At 48.7% G+C, this 22,543-nt stretch overlaps 1 protein-coding gene across 5 annotated transcripts; it reads right to left on the bottom strand.

Annotated features, from left to right (window-relative positions):
• Positions 1–1,285: 1,285 nt before the first annotated feature.
• On the bottom strand, positions 1,286–20,893 carry GTPBP1 (GTP binding protein 1). 5 transcript variants are annotated; one of them, XM_080352071.1, is made up of 15 exons: positions 20,305–20,839; positions 19,602–20,144; positions 19,197–19,357; positions 17,339–18,007; positions 15,079–15,190; positions 12,463–12,643; positions 11,054–11,402; positions 10,510–10,633; positions 8,459–8,573; positions 7,855–7,999; positions 7,552–7,734; positions 6,608–6,743; positions 5,855–6,033; positions 5,148–5,345; positions 1,286–3,584 (listed from the first exon to the last, which is right to left on the bottom strand). In XM_080352071.1, exons 4-15 carry the CDS (start codon positions 17,357–17,359, stop codon positions 3,492–3,494), a joined length of 1,836 nt encoding a protein of 611 aa, XP_080208197.1. In that variant the 5' UTR covers positions 17,360–18,007; positions 19,197–19,357; positions 19,602–20,144; positions 20,305–20,839; the 3' UTR covers positions 1,286–3,491. The 5 variants fall into 5 exon arrangements, with proteins under 5 accessions (XP_080208197.1, XP_080208199.1, XP_080208198.1 ...); XM_080352073.1 differs by having other exon boundaries at positions 19,602–19,653; positions 20,699–20,803; XM_080352072.1 differs by having other exon boundaries at positions 19,197–19,354; positions 19,602–20,839.
• Between the last annotated feature and the right edge of the window lie 1,650 nt (positions 20,894–22,543).

Below are 22,543 nucleotides of genomic sequence, written 5' to 3'. Positions count from 1 at the left end.
AGGGGTGGTAGACAGAGCTATTGTTATAGCTCTTCTAGAACACAAATCCTTATTTTCCAGCCTGACATACTGAACCTAGGGTCAGCAGTTTTCACCTTGTCATCAGGTAGGCTCTAGGATGCAAAAGCTGCTTCAAGCAATGGTGAAAACAAGACTTCTTCTTAAAAACTTGAATTTCTTGGGGCATTTAAAATACTGCATTTTTGATGACTTTTAGCAGTCTAGGTCTGTGACAGACCAAGGCTGTGTCCTCAGTCCATCCTCCAGTGACCTCAAAGTTGTCCCTGGCTATCAGCCTGCCCTCTACCTTGTTATGGCCATAAGCAGAACCCAGCTGGGCCCTAGAGTGGCAAATGAGGCTCGGCTTAACGCAAACCACAAATAAGGGCAGCTGTGTGTTGCTGTCTTTTCCTTAACAAGAGCTGTAAATTACTCAACAGGCAGCTAAGAGCGAGTAGAAAGGAAATACTTAATTGTCCTCAGCATGAGGAACTTAACCTAGAGCATAAAAAAAGGCTGCAAAAAGGAAAATTGGATTCGTTTGGGCTCAGGGCTCACACTGGTGGTTGCTTAACCAGAATGGGCTGAAGGCAGGCTCATGTTGAGGAGGACCCATGCAGCTCCTTGCAAAAGGTCACCCCAGGGAAAGGCTTGTTCTCTGCCACCTCCAGGAGGAGGAGAAGGGCCTTTGCTGTAGCTACCACCAGCCCAACACTTACCTGTGAAAGGGCTGCACAGGGCAGGAAGAATCTTCACGAACCTCTGAGACCAACGCAGGAGACATGAAAAGGCCCATTCCAAGAACTGGAGAGTCCCTCTATTTGCAGAAACAGGTGAGGTGCAAGTCACAGCGAGGGCCCAGGGAGCACAAGCTCATTCAGGCAGGGGACATGCTGTACTAAAACTGTGTCCTCTAGCAAAGGGTCTCCAGTGGAGCTGGCCCCAAATGCTTTGCTATAGCAGCTATTCACACGCACACATACGTACCCATCACACACCAGAGCTTGCACCATGCAAGTAGTCTCATTCCAACACTCCGTCACCGAGAAGCACTAAGTGTTATGCAGTGTAAAAGCTGTCAGGGCTGGGCAGAGGCTCAGTGGCAGCTCTCCTGCGACATGGCATGTCCTCCCTTGCTGTCACCATGAACACAGCCTCCTCTCATAGCCAGCACAGGAGCACAGTGCCAAGCAAACCCAGTCAGTCTGACTTTCGGCATTAAAGTGGCAAGCACTGGTTTTTCAGAGGGACAAAAAGCAACAAAGACATACTTTAACTTGGAACAAACTTTTCTTTAAAATTTATTTTATAGATCACACCAGCCAGAGTGATCTTTGAATGCTGGTCACAAAAGAGAGATCACACCACCTCCTTTGCACAAACTGAAGTAAACCCTCTTCCAGTCTCGGCTGTCTCCTTCGATTGGAGCACAAGGAATGGAGAAAGAGAACACTACCCAGAGCTCCCTGCTCCCCTGGGAAGCAGAGGGCAGTGAAATCAGATGCAGTTTGATGCTGCTGCAGGGCCACAAGGAACCAGGCCCTGGTGTTCTGCTTAGCCACACTTCACACCCCCTCACAACGCGGGTGCTATTAGTGTTGTAGCCGCCTGTAGTTCCCCCCTCACCAGGAGAGTGCTGGTATTTAGGCACGGAGCTTGGAAAGGACCGTCTGACCTCCCCCTGCTTTCCATCCACACTCAGGCCCTTGCAGGCTCTAAGGCAAAGTACCCTCATCTCCAAACCACGTTCCTCACCTCTCCCACGCCGCTTAATGCTGTTGGATGCTGGTGCCGGCATGGGGAGATGCGCTCCAGCCTCGCCGAGCCTGCTGTCAGTCAGTCGGCTTGAAAGCCTGCCTCGAATCACAAGGTGCACTGGAATGAACTTCACATGGGTGCCACAGAGTGAGAAATGGGAACAACTCGCTAAGGAGGGACAGAAACCTTTCAGTCTCCCTCTAATTAATATAAAAGTCCTTCCTTGGAGGATGAACCCCTCAAAGAAACCGAGGCTGACCGCACATGCTGGGGAGAGCAACGGTTTGCTGAGGGTGCCATGTCCTCCTCAAAATGCTACCACAAGCTGGCAGAAGATAGATAACTCCTGTCCTCACAGGAGCCAAGGGAAGGGGCAAGGTTAGAAGAACAGAGATCAAAATAAGCAGAGGACTGATCACTTGCATAACCCAGGGTTTAAAAAAAAAAAAAGGCAAACAAAACCCCCACCGTGATAACAATGTTAATTCATAGACTGTCCTTGCAGGGCATTCCTGGAGAAATCAGAAATTATCATTAAAAAAAAAATACAATCTTTAAAAAAATTAAATGAAAGGCAGAAAAATTACCACATACTTCCAAACCTGAAAGCACTTCTCTAAGTTTGGTAACAATTCATCATTTCCCTCTTTGGCCAAGAGGGGAGGTGACAAACCATACCTCTGCCATGGCAAAGCTTGGCCAGTGAGTTCCACAAAAGATCTGGGAAATCTTGGAGTAAACAAAATCAAGGGGAGGTCAAGTTTGCCTGGTGTCTCTGTTCCAAAAAGTATATTCCCACCTGTGATCTCTGTCTGTCGAGGCAAGGCAGCTTCCTCCGGCTCAAGGGACAGAGTGAGTGCTCCTGCACTGTATTTTTAATACTGTCAATTGAGCTGCCACTGCCTTGAGAGACAGGTTAGATTTGCTCCGATGTGCACTGAACAGACAATAGGAAAAGCAGCATAATGGAAGGGGAACAGGATGGGCAAATGACTGCCCATTTAATTCTGTCTCTATTTAAAATTTTAAGTGCTATCAACATATTCGAGAAGGATATTTAGTATAGGATTCCACAACTTAACATCAAGAACTGCTTTCCAATCTGCTTCCTTCTTAGGTCTCCAACTACTGAATTTTCTTATCATCTCCTTCAAACTTCAGTTGCCACAACATTAAATCCATTTAGAAATAGTTTAAGATGGAAGGAATCCAGAAACATATTTGGCATGGGGCCACAGTGCTGAGGAAACAATGCCCTACGCAGCCACCCGAAGCAACATGTTTTAACCTTTGCAAGTCTGAAATTTCAAGTGTTTGATAACCCCTGGATCTGAGACGGCCCATAGGAGGAGAGCAACAAGTCCTGTGGACAGAATGGGGTGAGGGAGGAGGGAGGCAGCTAACTGGCTCTTCCCAATTCTATCCAGACTCTCCTCTCATCTTCATGCACACAAAATATAATAAAAACTAATAAGAATAAAAACTAAGCCCATGATGTACAAAAATGTGTTGACAGGGGGAAGAGGAAGGTGTCAGTTACTCAGTTCTGTGTGTCTTATCACCTTCATTAGCTTATAAATTATGCTCCTCTTCGTTGCTTCCTTCTGGGAGGAGGGACGATTCTTCTGCAGCCAATCAGCTGGGATGGGTTTTGGTTTAAGCTGCTCTGGATCTTTTGGATAAGAAATGAAGGGAAAGGGAGGAACTCCTCAGAGGGAGAAGGAGTAAGAAATTCAGCAGCCACTGGCAGGAGTCACACAGGCTCCCTGAGACTTCACTTTATGGCGCTGACCTCCACGTCGCCGGCCTCCTCCTCCGACCTTTGACTGAAAAACAAGAAGAAACACTTCAGCGCACAGCGCCCTCTGAATCAGAGCATCAACACAGAGTTGAGATGGATTGCACACACGTCCAGACAGTGCGAGGGCAGTTGTGACTGATCAGCTTCCCACCGCTGCAGGAAGGCAATAAGGCAGACAGACACACCATGAGGAAGGAGGAGATACAGACACACCATGAAGTTCAGCCCTTCAAGCTGGGGAGGATTCCTCAATTTTCGCAATGCTTCACTCCCATGAGAATCAGCAGGTGTTATGGGACTCAGCATCCAGCAAACTGAAGCCTCAGGCTCCTTGGCTTTGTGGAGAATGGAAGGAGAGCCCTCCCACCCCACCACCAGGGCTTTCTTGCTGATCTGACTCTGTTCCCAGCCTCAGGCCAGCAAGCCAACTCTTCTCTTTTAAAGCAGCCAAATACCTTATTGCCCTCACGGATGTGGGGCTCTTCATCCAGAGCAGGCTGAGGGGAAGCAGCGAGGAGAAAGAGGCAGAAGTAAGCAAGAATAAAAGCAACACAGACTCTCAGGGGCAGGGATGAAACAAAGGGCAAGCTGGGAGCACTACTTACAACCACGGTGATGCTACAAGACACAAGGAGGAGACAGGGGATCGGTAAGAAGCCACAGGCATGTGCAGAGGGAGAGAACCCCTGCCAGAGGGCCCTCTTTCAGCAGCCAGCCTGGCTCAATAGGGTGAGATTTGACCAAAGACAACTAAAATTCCTAAAATTAAAGGGGAGTAACACTGACCAGGTCTCTTGACAGAATCAGTTCCTAGATAAATAAGCTAAAAGGAGAAGACCCATGTAATAAAGCTGATAAACAGCTCCCAAAGCTGGCAGTTAGAGCTTTCATAGCTTTCAGACCAGAAGGGCTAAGTATCCTTCTCAGACGAGCTGAGCTGAGAAGTCCTAACCAACAAAACAACTTGGATAAATGTATCTAGAAAGAGATAAGCCTTTCCTTTTCCTTGGATGTCTCCATCCTCCCTCCTTGACAAGGCAGACAACCTGTGCCTAATACTACTACGTAAGTTGTAGTTTGTTTAGTGCAGGGATGTTTTACCTCTCATTCAGACAGCAGAGACTCATTCTGTGACCGGTTGTTAGACGCTATGCTGGTTCAGCTACTGGGTATATGGAGACGCTTCCTCCCCATGAACCCAGTGAAGCGGTGAAACAGGTTGCCAAGGGAGGTTGTGCCATCTTCCTCCTTGCATGTTTTCAAGACATGACTGGATAAAACCCTGAGCAACTTGCTCTGACCTCACAGCTAATCCTACTTAGAGCAGGAGGTTTGACTAGACACTTCCTGAGGTGCAACCTGAATTGTCCCAGGACTCTAAGCTGCTGAAAGGTCAGACAATGAGTCATCCAGTCATCAGAGAATTCTGATTTCTGCTGTGAGAGTACTTGTACTCCTATTTGTTTCCATTGCACAGAGAGTCCCAAGTCGAGTTCAAAGGGTATGAGGAGATAATGCTTGCGCTTCCTTCAACAGATGAAACCTGGATACAAACAGCTAGGACAGACCCAATATTTTCCTCACTTACCAATGGTTGCAGGGCAGTAGGAGTCGGTGGTGCCGCTGCTGTTGAGGGGGCCTCATCCGCCGGTGGTGGGCCCCCAGCTGCCATCCCAGATGGGGGAACACCATCCTCTCGTTTCGTAACTGCTCCCTTCTTGGTTGACTGCATCTTGATCTGCTGTGGCTTGGAGTTCATTGGTGAGTTATTGGTGGTCTGGAGTAACTGAAAATTATAAAGGGAGAGGTCAAAATCAGCATTAAAATAGTTAGGCCTACCTAGCAAGGTCCAATGCTGCTTTTTAACAAAAAGCCTTGAGAAAATTGATACCAATAGCCATCAGGAGAACACCACAGCAGCTGTTCAAAGAAACCTGGGTCTCTGACCTGTCCTCAAGAACCCTTACAAGGTGCAAAGGGCCACTGGGCTGAGGTGACACTCAGCCCTCCACAGCATGACTCAAAGGGACCGAGCTGTCAGAAGAGACTGAGCCTTAAGAATCAGAGGCAGCTGGCTCAACCCCCACCCACCTTTGCATTCCCCGGTTCACACCAGCTAAAGACCCATCATACAACAAAGCAACCCACGTCAGGGCTGACGTTTGTGATCACAGGAAGTCTTCTTCCCTCAATTTTCCAGAGCCATCTGGATTCTCCTGCTGGCTTCTCCACGCCAAAACTAGTCTATTGGTAAAAACAAAACAAAACAAAAAAGTTGGACTCCTGAGCCTTTACCTTAGTGATGGTACCCACAGCTTTGGTGCGGCCCTCACGGAAGACCAGCCGCTGGTCTATATGCAAATATTCTGGGGTTTTGATGAAGCGAAAGTGCACCGTGGCTTTGTCCCCTGTCCGCAGGCAGTCCTTGTCCATGCTGAGAATCGTGGCTGTCTGACGGATGCTGCCACAATGCACTGCAAATGTAATGTACAAAGGCTTTCAGCAGTCAGTGCCATTAGTGGAAACAGGTTCAGACAGAAATCTCAGGCAGCTCTTGCTACTCTGCAGCTAACAGCACCGAGTTTGCAATGTAAAAATCTATGGTGTACCGAAGACCATATGGGTCATGTGGCTGCCTTTATTCAGTCTACAGAAAGCAAACACATAAGCTAGAACAGTTGCCTTAAAACAGAGACTTTCCTGAAGGACCCTCAACAGAATCCTACACACCAAGCAGCTGGTCCAGAGGGTAGGACCCTAAATAAGCCATTCCATCAGCATTTGAAGTCGAAGGATCTTTGCACCACAGAGATCTGGCTCAGGCAGGCTCCAGGTACACCTGGACTCACACAAGTCCTTTTTACCTGCAACCTCCCCCACTGTCAGCTCCCTTCCCTCTCTTCAACATGTTGCTGGGAAAGGTAAAACCAGGAGCCATGGCTTATATTCATGTTAACAGAGTCATCAGGAGCAAAATTATCTCAGGCTAGAGCTGATACAACCTGTTATCACTGGGAAACAAAGATGAGACAACACTCAGACACGTACCCATGGCCTGGTATCGTGGGCTGATGGTGGTGGGGTGATGGAGGACCAGAATCTCTGCTTCAAACTCCCACGATGCTTGTGGATTCAGGCGCGGTGACACCATTACCATGCCTTTCCGGATGGAAGAGCGCTTGATCTGAGAAGCAGAGATACAAAAACCTTAGCATAGTTCTCTGGGGAAGAAATGTGCTTCACTGGCTGACTGCATCCAGAAGGATCCTAGAGGGATTTCACAGATATTAACTTGTGCTCACCAAAAGGCAAAACAAGAGCCGTTTAGCAGTATGTGATGATGTTATGCAAAGGTTGCAAAACTCGAATTCAGCTGAAGTTTCTAAGGAAGCTTCAGTTAGAGTGCTGGGAATGCTGGACACTTACACAGAAGTTTTAAGTCACTGATCCTTTAAAAGCAAAACATACATCCTGGTTGCACATTATCCAAGCAGATGATCTCTCCAGAAGCATGATGTCTCTTGACACAACATGATAAGTCTCAACACATGAAGTCTGGTATAGCTATATCCATAACCCCTTAAAGTCAGTGCAGAATCTACTGTCAGAAGCCTTTCACAGGAGCATTTGCATCAAATTTTGCTAACTTTAAACCAGTAAATCATGCAGCTGGTCCTACAAGCTGAGAGGAATAGTGTAGAGGATACTAATGCAGTTGCAGCACAAGAGGACATTTTTCTTGAAATGCCTCCACTTCATTACACATCTGCAGCACTATTCCTCACTACCTTGGGTCCCACTGCTATTACCTGGCAGCTGTCAGGTGGAACAACCAGGACACGGGAACCACAGAGGTTCCATGGGATTTTATTCTGCTGCAAAACGAAGCAGCTGAGGTTTGCAGAAGCAGTCTTACTGCAGCTGAACTCCAAGAGCACTCTAAAATTAGGAGGGCAGTTCCTGCTCTGGAGGTCTAGAGCAGATCACCTCACCTTCTTCAAAGCAAAGGAGGCAGTCTGGCCTCCCCGCACTTCTTTGACGGGCATTCTTTTGCGGTGGATGGACTTGACAGCAATAGGTAGGAAGTTGCCGAGGGGATCTGGCCCCAGCAGCAGGGTGTCGTTTAGCTTGATCAGGCCTCTCAGTGTTGTCCCAGACACAACTGTTCCTACACCCTATGCCAAAGAATCAAAAACAATAATTGGGATTACTAAATCATGCTAGCAGAAGAGCTCTAAGAGATCTTATTTGTCCTAAAAGAAGCAGAAAATTCTTTGAAATGCCAGGCCTCTTACCGGGACAGAGTAAGTGTCATCTATCTGGAATTCTGCTGGCTCTTCTTCCCTGTAACTGGTCCGTGGAGACAAGAGATTAAGAAACATCTTCAGCAAATCTAGGTTCTCCCCAGTGACGTTTGAAATCTGGAAAATCGGGCACATCCTGTAAAGGAAAATTGATGAAAATGGAGTCAGGTAACCTCCCTGCCTGGAATTCCACGTGTAAGGAGACATCCAAAATATTGGGACTGAATTCAATACACAGTGGTAGGAAGGGAAGGCCTGGCAAGCAGTCAGATGCACAACACCCCATGTTTGAAAACCCTGCAACATTGCCTCTGCCTTCTAACGACATTCAGGAATAGGTGTAAGGTTCCAGGACTGAAGGAAGCGAACACCCTGCCATCTTCTGCTGACTGCCCAGAAGCAGCCTCTCATTTCTGCCTCAGAGAGGGGAACACAAGCAGGTCAGTCTCAGAATGAACACATTCTTATGGAATCAACACACCAGATGGCAGATGCAACCTTCACACATCTAGACAACGTGACTCTCTTTCTGAGCCTTCTCACCCAGTCTCCAAATAGGATCGAAAGAGAAACGACTCTCCTCTACTCCCGTTACCTCTCTGAGCTGAAGTTGGAGGCTGTTACAATGACATCATCCTTGCTCTGAACCAGCACGGGGATCTTCCTGCACCCTGGGGACTTCAGCAGTCGCTGTAACAGCTTCAGGGTTTCTTAAAGGGTGAAATGAATATTGTTAGGGCAGCATCTCCCGTCTTTACAAATCGCTTTTGTGGGGTCTCTCCTCAAGGGGAGACTGGTGCTCTTGCCACAAATAGACAGGAGAAGATGGCTAAAGGCGCGTGAGCGAGACCATGTGTTTGCTGCAGCCCAGGTGGGACTCAGGAGCCATTCCATCTTCCATTTCATGCCAGCTAGCTTGCTGCCAAGCGACACCATACATGAACAGACACATACATTTGCATCTGCAAGTGCAATGCTGTGAAGTAGACATTTTACAGCTGTCTATTAAGTAGCTTTAAGCAGTTATGAGGTGTTTCCTATTACTATAAAGGATTTTCCATATTGAATTCAATGAAAATCAGCAGCACTCAGGAACTGACATAACCGAGAATATGTGAATTAGAAAACAATTTTGAACAAACAAACCTCAACACACTTTGCCTGGCAATCAACCTGCCCTAAAAGGTTAGAGGAGTATGAAAGAGGTAAAGATCACCACCACAGAATATGACAGTGTAGGTGGAGAAGATCCATAAATAAATGTTTTAGGACAAATCTCATGGCTTCCAACTTTGATCTCTTGCCTCTTTTTTCATGTATTTTCTAAGCCTCATATCTATGAGCCAGCAGGGGCAACACCTGATTCACTAGCAACAGCCTCCTGCAAAGTGCCTTATGATAAATGAAGAAAAAAAAAAAGGCGGCTAGTAAAGCCTGGCTTAAAAGAGCAAATAATTTATATTCTACAATTGTCATCCAATTAGACTTTTTTGTGAACAAATGATTGCCTATGGGAAAGCTATGTTTTGGATACAGAAACACAAACATCTAATCATGCCATCTGCTATTCACTGATACACTTGAGCCAAATCTCGTGTCTATTTAATTTAAACAGAACATGACACAGGAGTGGTTTCTCCCAAGAGCAGCTCTTCTCACCCTAAGCCATTCTCCTTCCTTCCCTGTTATTATGTTGTGGTCAGGCCTTACATTTATTTACCAAACATCTATTACAAAGATATTTAGATTATCTTTTGATCATATGTGTCTGTTTACCTGAAACATATTTAGGATTTTTACAATAATTAACTAACCACAGACAGTACCGGGAGCATCCACTTTCCTGGTTCTCAGGACTGCTTATCAAAAAAAGCACTGTTCCAATTAACCACTGTGTGTTCCTGAAGGGGTGCGAAGTGAATCAAGAGAATTTTAAAGGTGAGAGCGGGTCACAGCCTGAAAAAAATGTCAAGCAGAGGTCAAAGGGCCACTGCTGGGGTTTAGAGTTGCTGTTTTAACTGCTGCTGAGCAAAAGAGTCACAAGCCCCTGCTGCTCATCACCATCCCTGCCTGTGCTCAGTTTCAGTGCTGCTACCACAGGGAGCTGCTTTGAATCATGATTTATTGGCTGTTCAGAGAAAGGAAGGAGCTGCTGTAGTTCTCAGCGTATTTGAAAAGTGCCCAGGTGAACAGAATGTAACAAGCAGCTGCCCCTTCACCTAAGAGCTGCCAGAAAAGAAGTTTGATCACAGCTTAAGATCACACTCAAACTGTGGGCAAGGAGGAAAGCAGCTTTCAAGAGAACTTACAGACTTTCCCCCCAGGTTTAAACACCCAGAGGGCAAGTAAAACCAGAACCCCAACTGCCTGCTTCACCCCTTACAGCTCAGCAATGCAAAACCTTGTAGCAAACACTTCTGGGTTGCCCAGTGGAGACCCCTAACTCAGGTAATTTTGAAATGGTGACTGTGAGTGAACTGCCTGCAAAATTGGCAAGGGAAAAGGACAGATTTATGGAAAGTGTTTAAGACACAGTCAAAACCCGATAAAGCAGTTTTCTTCCAGCAGTAATTTCTCAACCCAAGCAGAGGACAACAGCACATACAGAGGTAAGAAACAGCCCCAGAGAGAGCTTGTGAGACTCACCTTGCAGGATGTTGGCAGGACACATGTCGATCTTGGTCACCACAACAAAGACGGGAACGTTAAGTGCAAGCGCAAGGCCCAAGTGCTCCTTGGTCATTCCAACAATCCCGGCATTACTACCAACCTACACCAGGGATAGAAGATACGGTGATGGAAATGTTCCTCCTGTAGTGAGGTGGGTTACAGAGAAGACATGCAGCAGACTGTAATTAGGTTTTAGATGCATCGCTGGGACTGTATGAGTGGACCCAGCTTATTTCAAGTGCTCTTGGACACTGGCTAAGGACTCATTTCATCTCAGTTTCAACAAAGTTTTCTAGAATTCAGAAATACTTCTGTTTTCAAGAATCACACATCTTGGGTCTGTCTGGGACTGAGTCCCAGGGCACTTGTGTCAGAGTCCTGGCTTCTGCCTTCCAGCTCTGGGAGATGCTGCCTCCCTCCACAACCCCACAGGAACTTTGCAAAAGGAAAGAAGTTGAGGCTGTCAAAGCTGTGAACAGCCCCACTCATGCTGGTACCACACATCTTTCTTGCTACCTACCATAAGCATGCAGAAGTCAGGTAAATGGCCGGTCATGCCAAAGACAGTGGTTTTCAGGTACTTTTCATGACCAGCCAGGTCAATAAAAGTGATGACCTTGGTGGATTTCTCACAGATTTTTGTCCACTCCAAGCTGCCACCGTGGCTGTCGGGCTTGTTCACCACGTTGCCCTCACTGTCGAAGCCCAGGATGTCATTGCCCACGCTGCTGGTGCGGCCTGACTCTATCTCGTGCTTATGGCGGAAGAGCTTTTGCCGGGCAAAGCCTCGGCCGTTGTCGAGTTCGCCATGTGTCAAGACACCCAGCAGTGTGCTCTTTCCTGCATCCACATTGCCAACCACTGCTACCCTGGAGAGGAAAGCAAAAAGGAACCTGGTAAAATTTGATACCCAAAGAAGCAAACAAGCAATCAAAACAAACAAACAAATAAAAAAAAGCCCACCATCAAACACCACTGCTTGTGCAAAGAACTTTTTCTCCCTAACATTCAAACAGAGATCCAAAATGTTAGACCTCCACAAGCAGAGCAGAGATTCTTTCACAGTTATTAGTTAGCAGCAGAGAGCCCAGACTCTGGAGACTGGGATGTGGAAGACTGTGGAAACGTCACTGGTGTCCAGAACACAGTCAGCTGAACCCAACATCACTTGATGCCACACACAATCTCTCTTTACCAACTCCGAGTCTCTGCAATCCAAAACGTACGCTGTGGCAAATCAAAATAAAGGCTAAATCTCAACTTGGTCTAGAATACCTCTGTCTTTCTCATATCCCTCATGTTACAATGGCACCAGGTGCTAGGGAGAGCACAGAAATTTAAATTACTGTTTCCAGAAAAGTTCAAAGAACAATGAAATGTTTCAGGGGAAAATCCTCTCCTACAGCAACCTCCTTCCTTGTCTCTGATAGAGGTGGCTATTATGGCTATTGGCAAATGTTGGAAATCCATTCCACCCAGGTCTGGGCAGTCTCTCAAGTCATGTTGCACAAGCTATTTTATGTCCATTAAAAGGTGACTTGGATCATCACAGTCTTGGAATAGAATTTAACCCTTAGTCAAAAGTAATGTATGCCAGCAGTGTGTGCATATGCACAGATACATGCATATGTGACTCCCTGCAGGGATTCCAGCACACAAAAAATTCTCAAACTGCAAAGATGTCACCCAGAGATCAAGAGCCCTCAGAGCTAAACACAGGCAAATCCCCACAAACAGCTTGTTCACAAAAGACACAGCAACAACAACAAAACGGCGGTTTCATTAGCAAGGAGTGGTCAAGCTCAATTCCCTTTGTTGCTACAACACCCAGACTGGAACCAGCGTTGCTGGCTCAGCATCATGGACTGTTCACAGGGCAAAAATGCAGCTGGGGCTGCTGACTAACCCTGTCTCCACCCAGCTCCTCACCTGACCTCCAGGAAGTCGTTGTCACCCACACGTTTCCGAACCAGGTAGTCCCGCACCTTGCCCCCCGCCTCCTGGTGCTCCCGCAGGAGGATGACGTCGGCCTCCATCTGCTCCGCCATGCTCTTCAAGGTGGCATAGGACGCTTCCATGTCTGCCTCGCTCAGACCGTATTCAGTCCCGTCTAGGAGGATGTTGGGGAGACAAAGGACAGTCGGTGAGCACCACCTGGCAATGGCCATTGGCAATGTCACCCTGCCTGGGACTTGCACACCCATTGGGATTTGTATGTGGACTGGAGATGTTAGCCATGTAAACAGAATAAGCACCCTTTGCCCACAATTAAGAAGGATGGTCTTCACTCTAAGTCTTAAAAGATACTAGAAAATCACCATCTTTCATCTAGAGGAGGTTTCTTCACAACTTCTACAAGCAAATACTTGGGTATTGGCAAGCAAGACACATTTCTGTCTAATTCCCTTACTCCACATGCTGAAGGTACTTTTCGTGCAATTTCCTTTGGCCAGATAAAACATCTCCTCTCACATTGCAATAAAAGGAAAAATATTAACAAGAGAATACCTGAAATATCATCACAATTAACCAGTGAACGTGGGACCAATTTAAACAATCAGCTTATTTTATAAGACCACATCTCAAGTGCAGTTTTTCTGCAAGTCTGGCTTGCACAGCACTTTCTTTAGCCCCCAAATACTCCAGTTAAAATTACAGTTTTGTTATGTCTCACTGCCTTTGTCCTGGCACTTGAAAGCAATACTGACAGCACATGAGGCCAGAAAAAAAACAAGAAGCAACTGCTGTCTCTGAACAGCCCACCCAAGCAAAGAGCTGACAGTCAGAGCAAGCCAGAGGCAACTACCTGGACAGCTTAAAGGCCAGCACAGCTCTCAGCTTCTCTCCTAACTCAGGTGCTGAGAAGCTGCACAGATTTCAGGCCAGAATCTCCTCTGTGGGTAAAAGAAAACAAAACAAAACAAAAAAACCCCAAAAAACAAAAACCAACAAAAGTGGAGAGGCACATGGCACCTGGATGAGCAATACTGTTGCTGTGTGCGCATTCATACGCATGGCTGACTCATCAGCTGGTGAGCAGCAACTGCAGTTTGCATGAACTAATCAGCATTTTAACTACTGCGCAGCTCTACAAGTAGAGCTGCTGGGTGATTCCCAACATAGCTCATAAGCTGGCTGAGAAGCTGCTGAGATGGTGGGGAAAACAAAAAGCACCATGGCTGGCGAATGAGAAGGAGTAGACAGGAGAAGGGAAAAGACAAGGGAGAAAGGGAAGGGTCACTGCTGAGGAAGCTCTGAGCCTCCTGGCAGGTTTCACTCGCTTCTCAGTTGGGCATCCGTGATGACAGAAATCACAGACACTCAAATGAGGAGGAGGGATGGCTGCAGGGATATCAAGATTTTTTTTTTCTATTGGCTATTGTTTCCAGTTTACAGAAAATATCCCCACCTTCCTTGACTATGCAGAAACCTAAAATGAAGTCAGAATTTTAGCTCACATTTTAAGAAACAACCACCAGTTAACAGACTTACAAGGTATCCTAGAAGAGAAAGCAGTTACTAGCCTGCAGATGTGATTATCCCAAACAGTAAGAATTCAGATTACACGTTGGAAGCTCACTTGAACACAAGAGCATTATCCCTGTGATATTGGCTGCATGACCACTGGCCATCTAATCCTGGCTTCTCTTCTACCTTGGCTGCTTCACAAGATACCAGGAAAACCTCAAAAGCACACAGTTGTGAGGCAACACAACTCTCTCCCTCCATTATCTCAGCCAACCCTGGCACTGATGACCAGAGTTTTGTCTTGTTCCTCAAATGCAGTAACTAGTGGAATGTTTGATCATCATAATTTGAAATCCAGTTGATATCTAATGTATTTGAAACGTGCCTTTAGCCTTATGACAGCCATAGACCATTTTTTTGCATTCAGAAAAGAAATCCAGATTTCAAAGCAAGGCCATGTTCCATATTGTTCTAACAGCATCAGATGCAAATACTCAAATTGTGAAAAAGAACAAAAAAGTAACCCATGCTAACTGCTAAAACCTGCAAAGGCAAATGACGATAGTCACACCCGAGTTAATGCAACAATAAAGGCCTCACACTGAGAAAAGGAAAACCTTTCTCTCCATAGTACAGACACACATGAACAAAGATTTTGGCTATACAAAGTATCTCAAATACATTCCTGTGGGGTAAAAAATAACGTTATTTACAACGGAGAAGTGAACAAAACCAGACAGAACAAGAACCTCCATCAGACATTGCAGACATCTACACCAAAACTGTTACTGTAATTCCAGATCCCTCATCTCTTCCTAGTGTGCCCAGACAACTTATGCCTTATTTCCAAAAAGAACATGTATGATTTTATACAAAAATGTGTTTAGATCTACTACATAAGACAGCTGTTGGCAGGAATAAAAAAGAATCTGTCTCACATGGTCTGCTATGCTTTATGGAGGTTTCCAAGTTATTCTGGAGAAGGAATACTACCTTTTGCAGCAGCCAGTTAGATGAACTAGGTTTTTCTTTTAATTTCAATGGGTTTTGCTGTTTTCCTGAGGAAGCTATACTCACCTGATCCTTGACCAATGACATAGATGGTCTCCCCACATCCTTCATCAATTCTCTCTGACATTTGCCGGAGCAAACTGTCATACTGCTCTGAAGTTGGACTCACCATCACTAGCTGGAAAAAGAAAATAAATACCCAATTTGCAGATGTCAAGCAAACAATTTCACAACCAGCTGCACTTATAAAAGGCAATCAATCCATGTGCTTTAGGGAAACACAAGGGCCCTTTTGCAAGGACCGCTTTCTGGTGTTTTGGTTTTGTGTGTGTTTTTTTTTTTAAAGCAGCTTCACTGACAGCTATTTCCTTATGACACTGTACAAGGTTATTTGTCTGAGCTCAGAGTTCATTTATGTTGGAAGATTGACTTCAAAGCAAATAAGAATACCAAGCACCTCATTTTGAAGTAACCAATGTTTAAAAGCCACATTTAAGCGAACATCCCACTTCTATTTCTGTGTAATACACGTTTCCGTGCAAGGAAAACAGAAAGGGGAGGAGAGATTTCCTCCAAAGAAATCCCTTAGGTGGGTGCTCCACCATCTCCACTGCATAGAGTGCTGCTGCTTGTCCAAGGCACGACAGGCCAGCCAGAGGAACCCAGGAAGATCTCACTGCAGAGCACACCCAGGCAACAAAACCTACAGCATCTGCTAAGTTCTTCACATGCTTAATGTCTCCTTTTGTTTTCCAAAGGGGCAGATTAAAACACAAATGAAGATTATTTTCCAACTGCTGACAAGACTTTAGGTACTTTACAGTATAATGCTGAAAGGCAGACATACAAAGCAGGTTGTACACATATATTTGGAAGCTATAGTGGAGAGCTGCAGTTTTGCCAGCCAGCAGCTGTGTCACCAACAAGCTTTGACTACAGTTACTGCACCACCTCAACTTCCTTTGCCCTTCCCTGCAGAGGCATCAAGAGAAGAAAAAAGTAAACAGAAACAAATCAGAAGATGAGGGCAAGATGACGGTGTTTCAGAGAGGATTTTTCTTAGAACAGAATGGTGTAGCACCATTTCAGGCAAAAATCTGTGTCACACATACAATCAAGGTGAAAACACTCATACGGAGTGGCCACAATGGTGGCGTGGCTGTGGCTGACCAAGGAGACCTTCAACATCCATCAAGAACCAACAGTTGCCTGCGTCCAGTCTTACAAACCTGCTGCAGGCTGAGCATCCCGGTACAGTGGCTCAACAGCTGCTGTGGTTGAGACGTGCTTTTCTGTTAAAAAGCCACTTTTATTAAGAGCCATAAAAGTTATCGCCTAACAATAGCCCTATGGGTAAGCACTCCTGTGCCACACTGCAGAACCCAACGAACTCCATACTTCCACTAGCTGTTCTCACACATTCCAAAGTCACACCCAGAAAGATGTACTTCTAGTACATCTATGCACCAAGGTCAGTCTGAAATCTGTGCCAGATTTGCCTAAGACATATGGTTTACAGCAGTTTGTAAATGACCACATTTTCAAGCCTGCCCAGCAATCTCTACTAACACAGCCTGCCTTGCTAGCACAGCTAACACAATGTGCATTCAAAGAAAAACTACCTTTCACACCTACTGCTACTTCACAGGTAATGAAGACCATGATTAGAAATCTCGAGTGTAAGGGAACCCAAAACCCCTCAACTTAAGCGGCTTTCACGACTACTACAGCAACGCATGCATCTGGAAAACCGAAGCAGAGACAGCAAGTGCTGGTTAGAAGGCTTAAGGCAGCCAAAGCAACACTTTCCCCAGATGTTCAGGGTCACACAGAGCAGGGATGTGTCTGCAAGGGCCAGGGAGCTATGAGGAGCAATCACCTTCACGTGCCTTCTTTAGATGCATGCCCTCCCTAAGGTTTTGAACCACCTGGTGCAGTCTGCAAAGAGCAGCAAACATTCTGATCTGGAAGGCCACATAATCTTTCTATTTAGAGCTACAAAGGATCGAGTTTTGCCTTATACTAATTGTTCTTTTGGTTTTGTTTTCTTCTTAAAAGAGACCACTGATGTAAATGTATTGAGAGGAAAATCAGCAACTGTTCAGAGGCTTGATTTGGACAGGAATGGAAGGCTGTGTGTTGATGTGTAGGGCTTGTTTTGCCCAGCAAGCACTTTCAGGAACTCCTGGAAGCAGAGCAGACAAGCTCACTGCTAAGGCTACTGCCCCAGCACAAGTCAGGGACTCAGGAATATCTATTAAACAGGTTGCCATATACATAAAGATCAATAAAATAACAGGGGCCACCAGTGCAGAAGCACACTAACTTCAGTTCCTTCAAGTCTCATCACTAACTTTGTTCTTCTACAAGTCCAAATGCTTCAGCAGTGTGAGGGGCAGGGTGTTGTCTGAAGTACCAAGGCACATTTCAGCTGAGCAGCTCGGTGCAGCCTTTCTTCTTGGTGCCAGGCAGAAGGGCTGGAGGCTGAAACAGCACAGTATCCACACGCATCAGCTCAAACCACCATTCCTCCACCTGGCGCCTTTCACTGCCACGCAAAGGTGCTGCTGAAGGGTGTTCCAGCGGCAGATTGCCTCCAAAGCCTGTCCCGGGGCTGATGAGGCCTCCAGCTGATCTGTTATAGCAGGATGTCAAGAGAAGGATGTGGATGACACCTTCCAATGCTTCTCAGCGCCCAGACAGTTTTGCAATTTCCCAGGTCACTGCATGATTTTAATTGCTGTTTTGAAGAGGTCTTTCACTTCCTGGACAGAGCGGGCCTGTTCTTTGCCATTTCCTTGGTCGGACAGAGGCCCTCTCTCCTGGTCTCTCCGCTTTTTTTCCTTTTCATGCCTGCACCTCCATGCTTGCACCACGTATTTGCGTTTTTCAGAGCTCTTCACAAGTCAAAAACTTTCACTTTTGTTCTTCCCACTTTGCCAGGCATTGAGCAGTTAAGAGTAGGAGCCATGTGTGTCTAGCAACCTCAGATTTCCTATAGGGCAAAAAAAAGTAACAACCAGTTATTGTTTTATTCTCATGACGGCAGAAAGAAGTATATCTCACAAGCTTGAGATGCCATCTCTAAAGTCCCTTCCCAATTTCTGGGGCGAGGTGGTTTTTCCCACCTTTCCTCTGACCAGTTTTGGGATGAACACAGACCACAGGTAGGTAGTAGCTACAGCTGACTGAGCTTTCTCCAGGGGGACAGTTGGACTGCACCATGCTGCACTGCCCAACAGCAAGCAAGAGGCCTTAGTACTAATTAATAGCAATTTCAAGACACCACTGAGATTGAGCTAAGTTTGTATCAGCTCTATAAGGAGACCTTACAAAAGAAGCATCCCATATCCATAAGATGGACAAACTATAAAGATTAAGGGCAAACCAAATACTATGTGGTACGTAGTGCTGCTCTTTATTGGAATAACACAGCCTGACATTTTTGACGGCTGGAAGGCCATCACCAGCCACTGGGAAATCAGGGGAAAGGCACCTTCTGTAATGTCATATTTTGCTTTCTATTTCCTGTGGACCTACATAGTTCAAGTGCTATTAATGGTCTGTTGTCAATATAGATTTAATATAAGTATCAGCTTCACTAACAGCCTGTGTGATACGGTTTTGACCTGAAAGGTGATTACTACTGCAGTGTGTTAGTATTGAAGGGAAAGCAAATACCCATTAAGATTGACATGACAATGAATTTGTGCTGATGAATAGAACTGTTTGCTTGACCAGCTGACAAGGTGCACTTCATAACTGAATCCCAAAGTGTTCCCCTCTAAAAAAGAACACACCTCACAATGAACGCACTGGGGAAGGACTGGGAGAAAAGTATGTAAGGCAGTAAAGGGGTGGGTCAGAACGAAGTAGCAGCTCCAAATAAACTGACTGTAGTAGGAATCACCATTTCAAGCAGGAATTGGAGGGGAGCAATTTAACTTTGAAAGCAGAAAAGATGGGGAGATCAGGGGATGGCAGGTTAGCTACTGCATTATCACCATGTGGGATTGCTGTTTTGAGCACATAGCAGGAGACTAACTTTAAGAGACTGGGCACAGCTTGTAGTCTTAGTTCTCATCCAAGATGGGGATGAATGAAAGGTCTAGGGGAAATACAGCAGGTGTACACTGCTGTATGGAAAACTAACTTGTAACAAATATATAAAAAAACCCGCTTACCTATCTCCTCCATAGCACCTGCAGATTTCTAGGAGTGGAAGATGGGCTGACAACACAAACAGTTGTGGGAGAACAGCATTCCTCTCTCTTCGTCAGAGTTTTGGTCAGGTTCTTGGCTGGCAAGAATCGGTGAGACAGCTCTCCGCTTCCTCCTGTGCCTTCTTCCACATCAGCCACATCCAAGACAAAGCACAGATCAATATTGGCATCTTGTATCAAAACCTTGTCCAGCTCATTAAGACACGAGCAGGTGGCTCAATAGATACTGCAGGTTTGATTTATGTCCTTTACTTTCTTACGAGACATCTTCATAACATTTGTTTTAATACAGCACCACATTGTAAAATATCTAGTCATCCCCTCAAAAACAAACGGTTCCACATCCACACACCACAATTCCTCTACCTTCATTTCATCACAGAGGGCAAGAAAATCCAGGACTTTGGAACAACTCCAGCTGGAAGGATGAAGAGAATGGATGGCAGAAAACCAGGAGGAAACACCAGCTATGCTGACTTCGGGATCACATAACTACAAATGGACTGAACCAAGTTTTCAGGAGACTTTAGAATGGGAGATGGCATCACGATACATCAAACGCTTAACAGCAAAGGACACACAGCTAAAGAGACGAGCCAACTGGGGGACGAAACAGAAGACGGCACAGGAGGGCAGCTAATGTAGCCTGTGGTGGGACTGTTACTACAACGTACCTTCGGACGCGATGGAAGCAAGAACAAGTTCTGACAGAGTAAGACCACCACACAGCTTTACCACTGTGTGATCCTAGCAAGCAACCATGCAAGGTGAACAAACCTTTTTGTGTTGATGCAACCTGGTTTGCACCCTTGTCACTGAGCCCTTGAACTTGGAAAGTTACAAGCTCTGACCTGCTTTTAAGATTGCGAAGAAAGCCCTGGGAACCAGTACGACTGGCAGCAGAGATAACTACAGAGAACCGGCGAAGAGGAAAAACGTTGGTGAGACGTCAAAGGGCTGTCAGCTTCCAGCCCCGCGCTCGTCGAGACGCTTCGGCACCCGCTGCAGGCGCTTCCCCGGGGAGCCCAGGAGGGCATGGAGCCGGGCGGACGAGCCCGCCAGCACCCACCTTTCCCGGCCAGGGCGCAGCTGGTTCTCAGCTCCCCGCAGCTCAACTTCTCCGCGCTTCTCCCGGCCGCCTCCTCGCGGCACGGCGGGCTCTGCCGCCCGGCCCGGGACAGCCCCCGGGACGCAACTGCAGCCCACGGGGAAGCCCCTGGGTGACCGCCCAGCCCGGCGAAGGCCGGCGGGTCCCCGGCCCCTCACTCTCCCGAGGGAAGGGGAGGGGAGCGCGGAGGAGAGGGGCTGGGCCCGCCCGTTGGGCCGGCCCCGGCTGATGGGCCGCGCCGCTCCAGCCGGGACGGGGGGCAGCCACACGGGGAAGGCAGCCGCCGGAGAGAGGGCAGCGCGGGACCCAGCGAGGCGATGGCGCTCGCCGCCGGCCGCCCCCCCGCCGGGCCTACCTTACTGGTGAGGTCGATCTCGGGCTCGCCGTTGAGCACCTCGCCGTCCTCGCCGTCGAAGGCGGCGCCGAGGGGACATGCGGCCGCCGCTACGCGAGGCCCCCCGCCCGGGGAGCCGGGCTCCGGGGCGAACATACAGGCCGGCACCGGGGAGCCCCCCATCGGGGACAGGCTCCGCTCCGCCGCCGCCATCTTCCCTGCCCCGGCCCTCCTCCCCCACCCCCTCCCCGCCCCTCCGCCCCGGGCGGCGCGGCGGCCCCGCCCCCGGCCCTCCAAGGCGGGGCGCGGCGGAGCCAGCCAATCGCCGGCGGGGGAACGGGGCGATTAGTCTGTAGCCATGACGACGGTGGGCGGGGTCGCTGTTATTCAGAACAGAGGGACACGCCCCCGCGAAGCGCGCGAAGCCAATGGGAAAACCACTGCCAGCTCGACTTGTTTTCTATATACACACACACACAACAGAGCCCGCTCGACGTGTCAGGTGCTCTCTGACCAATAGAAGAGCTGCCCCTCGTGACAAACAACCCTAAGAGCCAATCGAATAACAGAGGTCCAGGGACTGGGTGGGTCTAAACCACTGCCACACACAGGGGCAGGGCCCGCCCTAATGGGCGGATATTCTCTAAGGATAGCCAATGAGAAAGAGAAGATTTTTCACGGACAGGTGTGTAGACAAATGGAACAGGGAGGGAGCGCGCCTGGTGTGTCTGCAAGCCGCGGGCCAGGCTGTCCCGCCCGGGCCCTTCGCTGAGGTGACGGGCGTCGGGGGCCCGGCGTGCCGGCAGCGCTCACGCCTTGCTCAGACCTCCGGCTCCCGCAGTCGGCTCGGGGTCGGCAAAGGAGCCCAACGCCCGCGGTACGAACAGGAACGGCCCCTCCACCTCCCCGCCTGCCCGCCATAAGAGCCCAGGGCGCTCAGGCCGTGAGGTGCAGCCCCTGGGGGACGCCGGCAGGACGCCAGAGCCGAGAGAAGGAGAAAATCCCGCCCGCTGAGGGGTTTTGCGGGCTGGCAGGTGACCCCGGAGCGGCGGGGAGGAAGCGGTCCGTCCTGTTCCTGTGCCGGGTCACGCATCAGCTCCTCAGCCGCCGCGGGCTCCAGCTCGGCACACTGCGAACGCGGGGTGGGTTTATATTTATTCACCAGGCGGTAAACCACTTCAGTCGGCCCGGCTTATTTATCGCAGCGTGAGACTCAACGCTCTTATTAATTAAGCAGCAAGAAGGGAAGGGACGGGAAATTGAAGCTCAGGGAAATTAACTTGCCTCAGGCCATGCAGCACATGAGCGGCGGGGCCGGGAAGCTGCAGCACGCCGGGGCATTCCCCTCCCAGCACAGCACACCCAGCCGGCCGCCTGCCCCGCTCCGGGGCCGCGCTTGTGCGGCGAGCGCGGATCCCGCTGCAGCCCCGGGGCGGGGGCAGGCGGGAGGGTCCGGTCCCGCCGCCGCGCCGGGGCCCCTCCCACCTCAGGCCGCCCCGCTGACGTCAGGGGGTGGGGGCGCGCGTGCGGGGCGGGGGTCACGGGTCGGGGGGGACTGTAACAGCGGCGCGAGCGGGGCCTGGCGCGCAGGCGCGGGCGGTGCCGGTGAGGGGCGGCTGGGGCGGGGCGGCTGAGGCCGGGCGGCGGGTGAGGCGGCGGCGGGGCTTGGCGAGTCCCCTCGCGTCCCTCCGGAGGGGAAGGGCGGGCGCTTCGGCCCGGCAGCGAGCCCCGAGGGGCGGGGGGGTGCCGCCAGGCGGAGGTCGTTGCGGGGGAGGTGAGACGGGTCCTCTCCCCAGCGCGGGCCTGCCGGGGGGCTGTTGGGGCCGGGGCGCGGGGCTGGGCCTTGGCTGTGGGCAACGGCTGCGG

The sequence above is a fragment of the Nesoenas mayeri genome (assembly GCF_963082525.1).
Source record: "Nesoenas mayeri genome assembly, chromosome: 1".
Taxonomy (NCBI): domain Eukaryota; kingdom Metazoa; phylum Chordata; class Aves; order Columbiformes; family Columbidae; genus Nesoenas; species Nesoenas mayeri.
Note: the sequence above shows the minus strand (reverse complement) of the source record. Positions and strands in the feature narration are given on the sequence as shown.

Coding starts and splice junctions, on each gene's coding strand:
- GTPBP1 (XM_080352070.1), bottom strand. CDS start 20,890: ATGGCGGCGGCGGAGCGGAGCCTGTCCCCGATGGGGGGCTCCCCGGTG. Junction 11,403..12,462: donor AACGACTTCCTGGAGGTCAG/GTGAGGAGCTGG, acceptor TTTCCTCTCCAG/GGTAGCAGTGGTTGGCAATG. Junction 8,000..8,458: donor TCCAACTTCAGCTCAGAGAG/GTAACGGGAGTA, acceptor TTTCCTTTACAG/GATGTGCCCGATTTTCCAGA.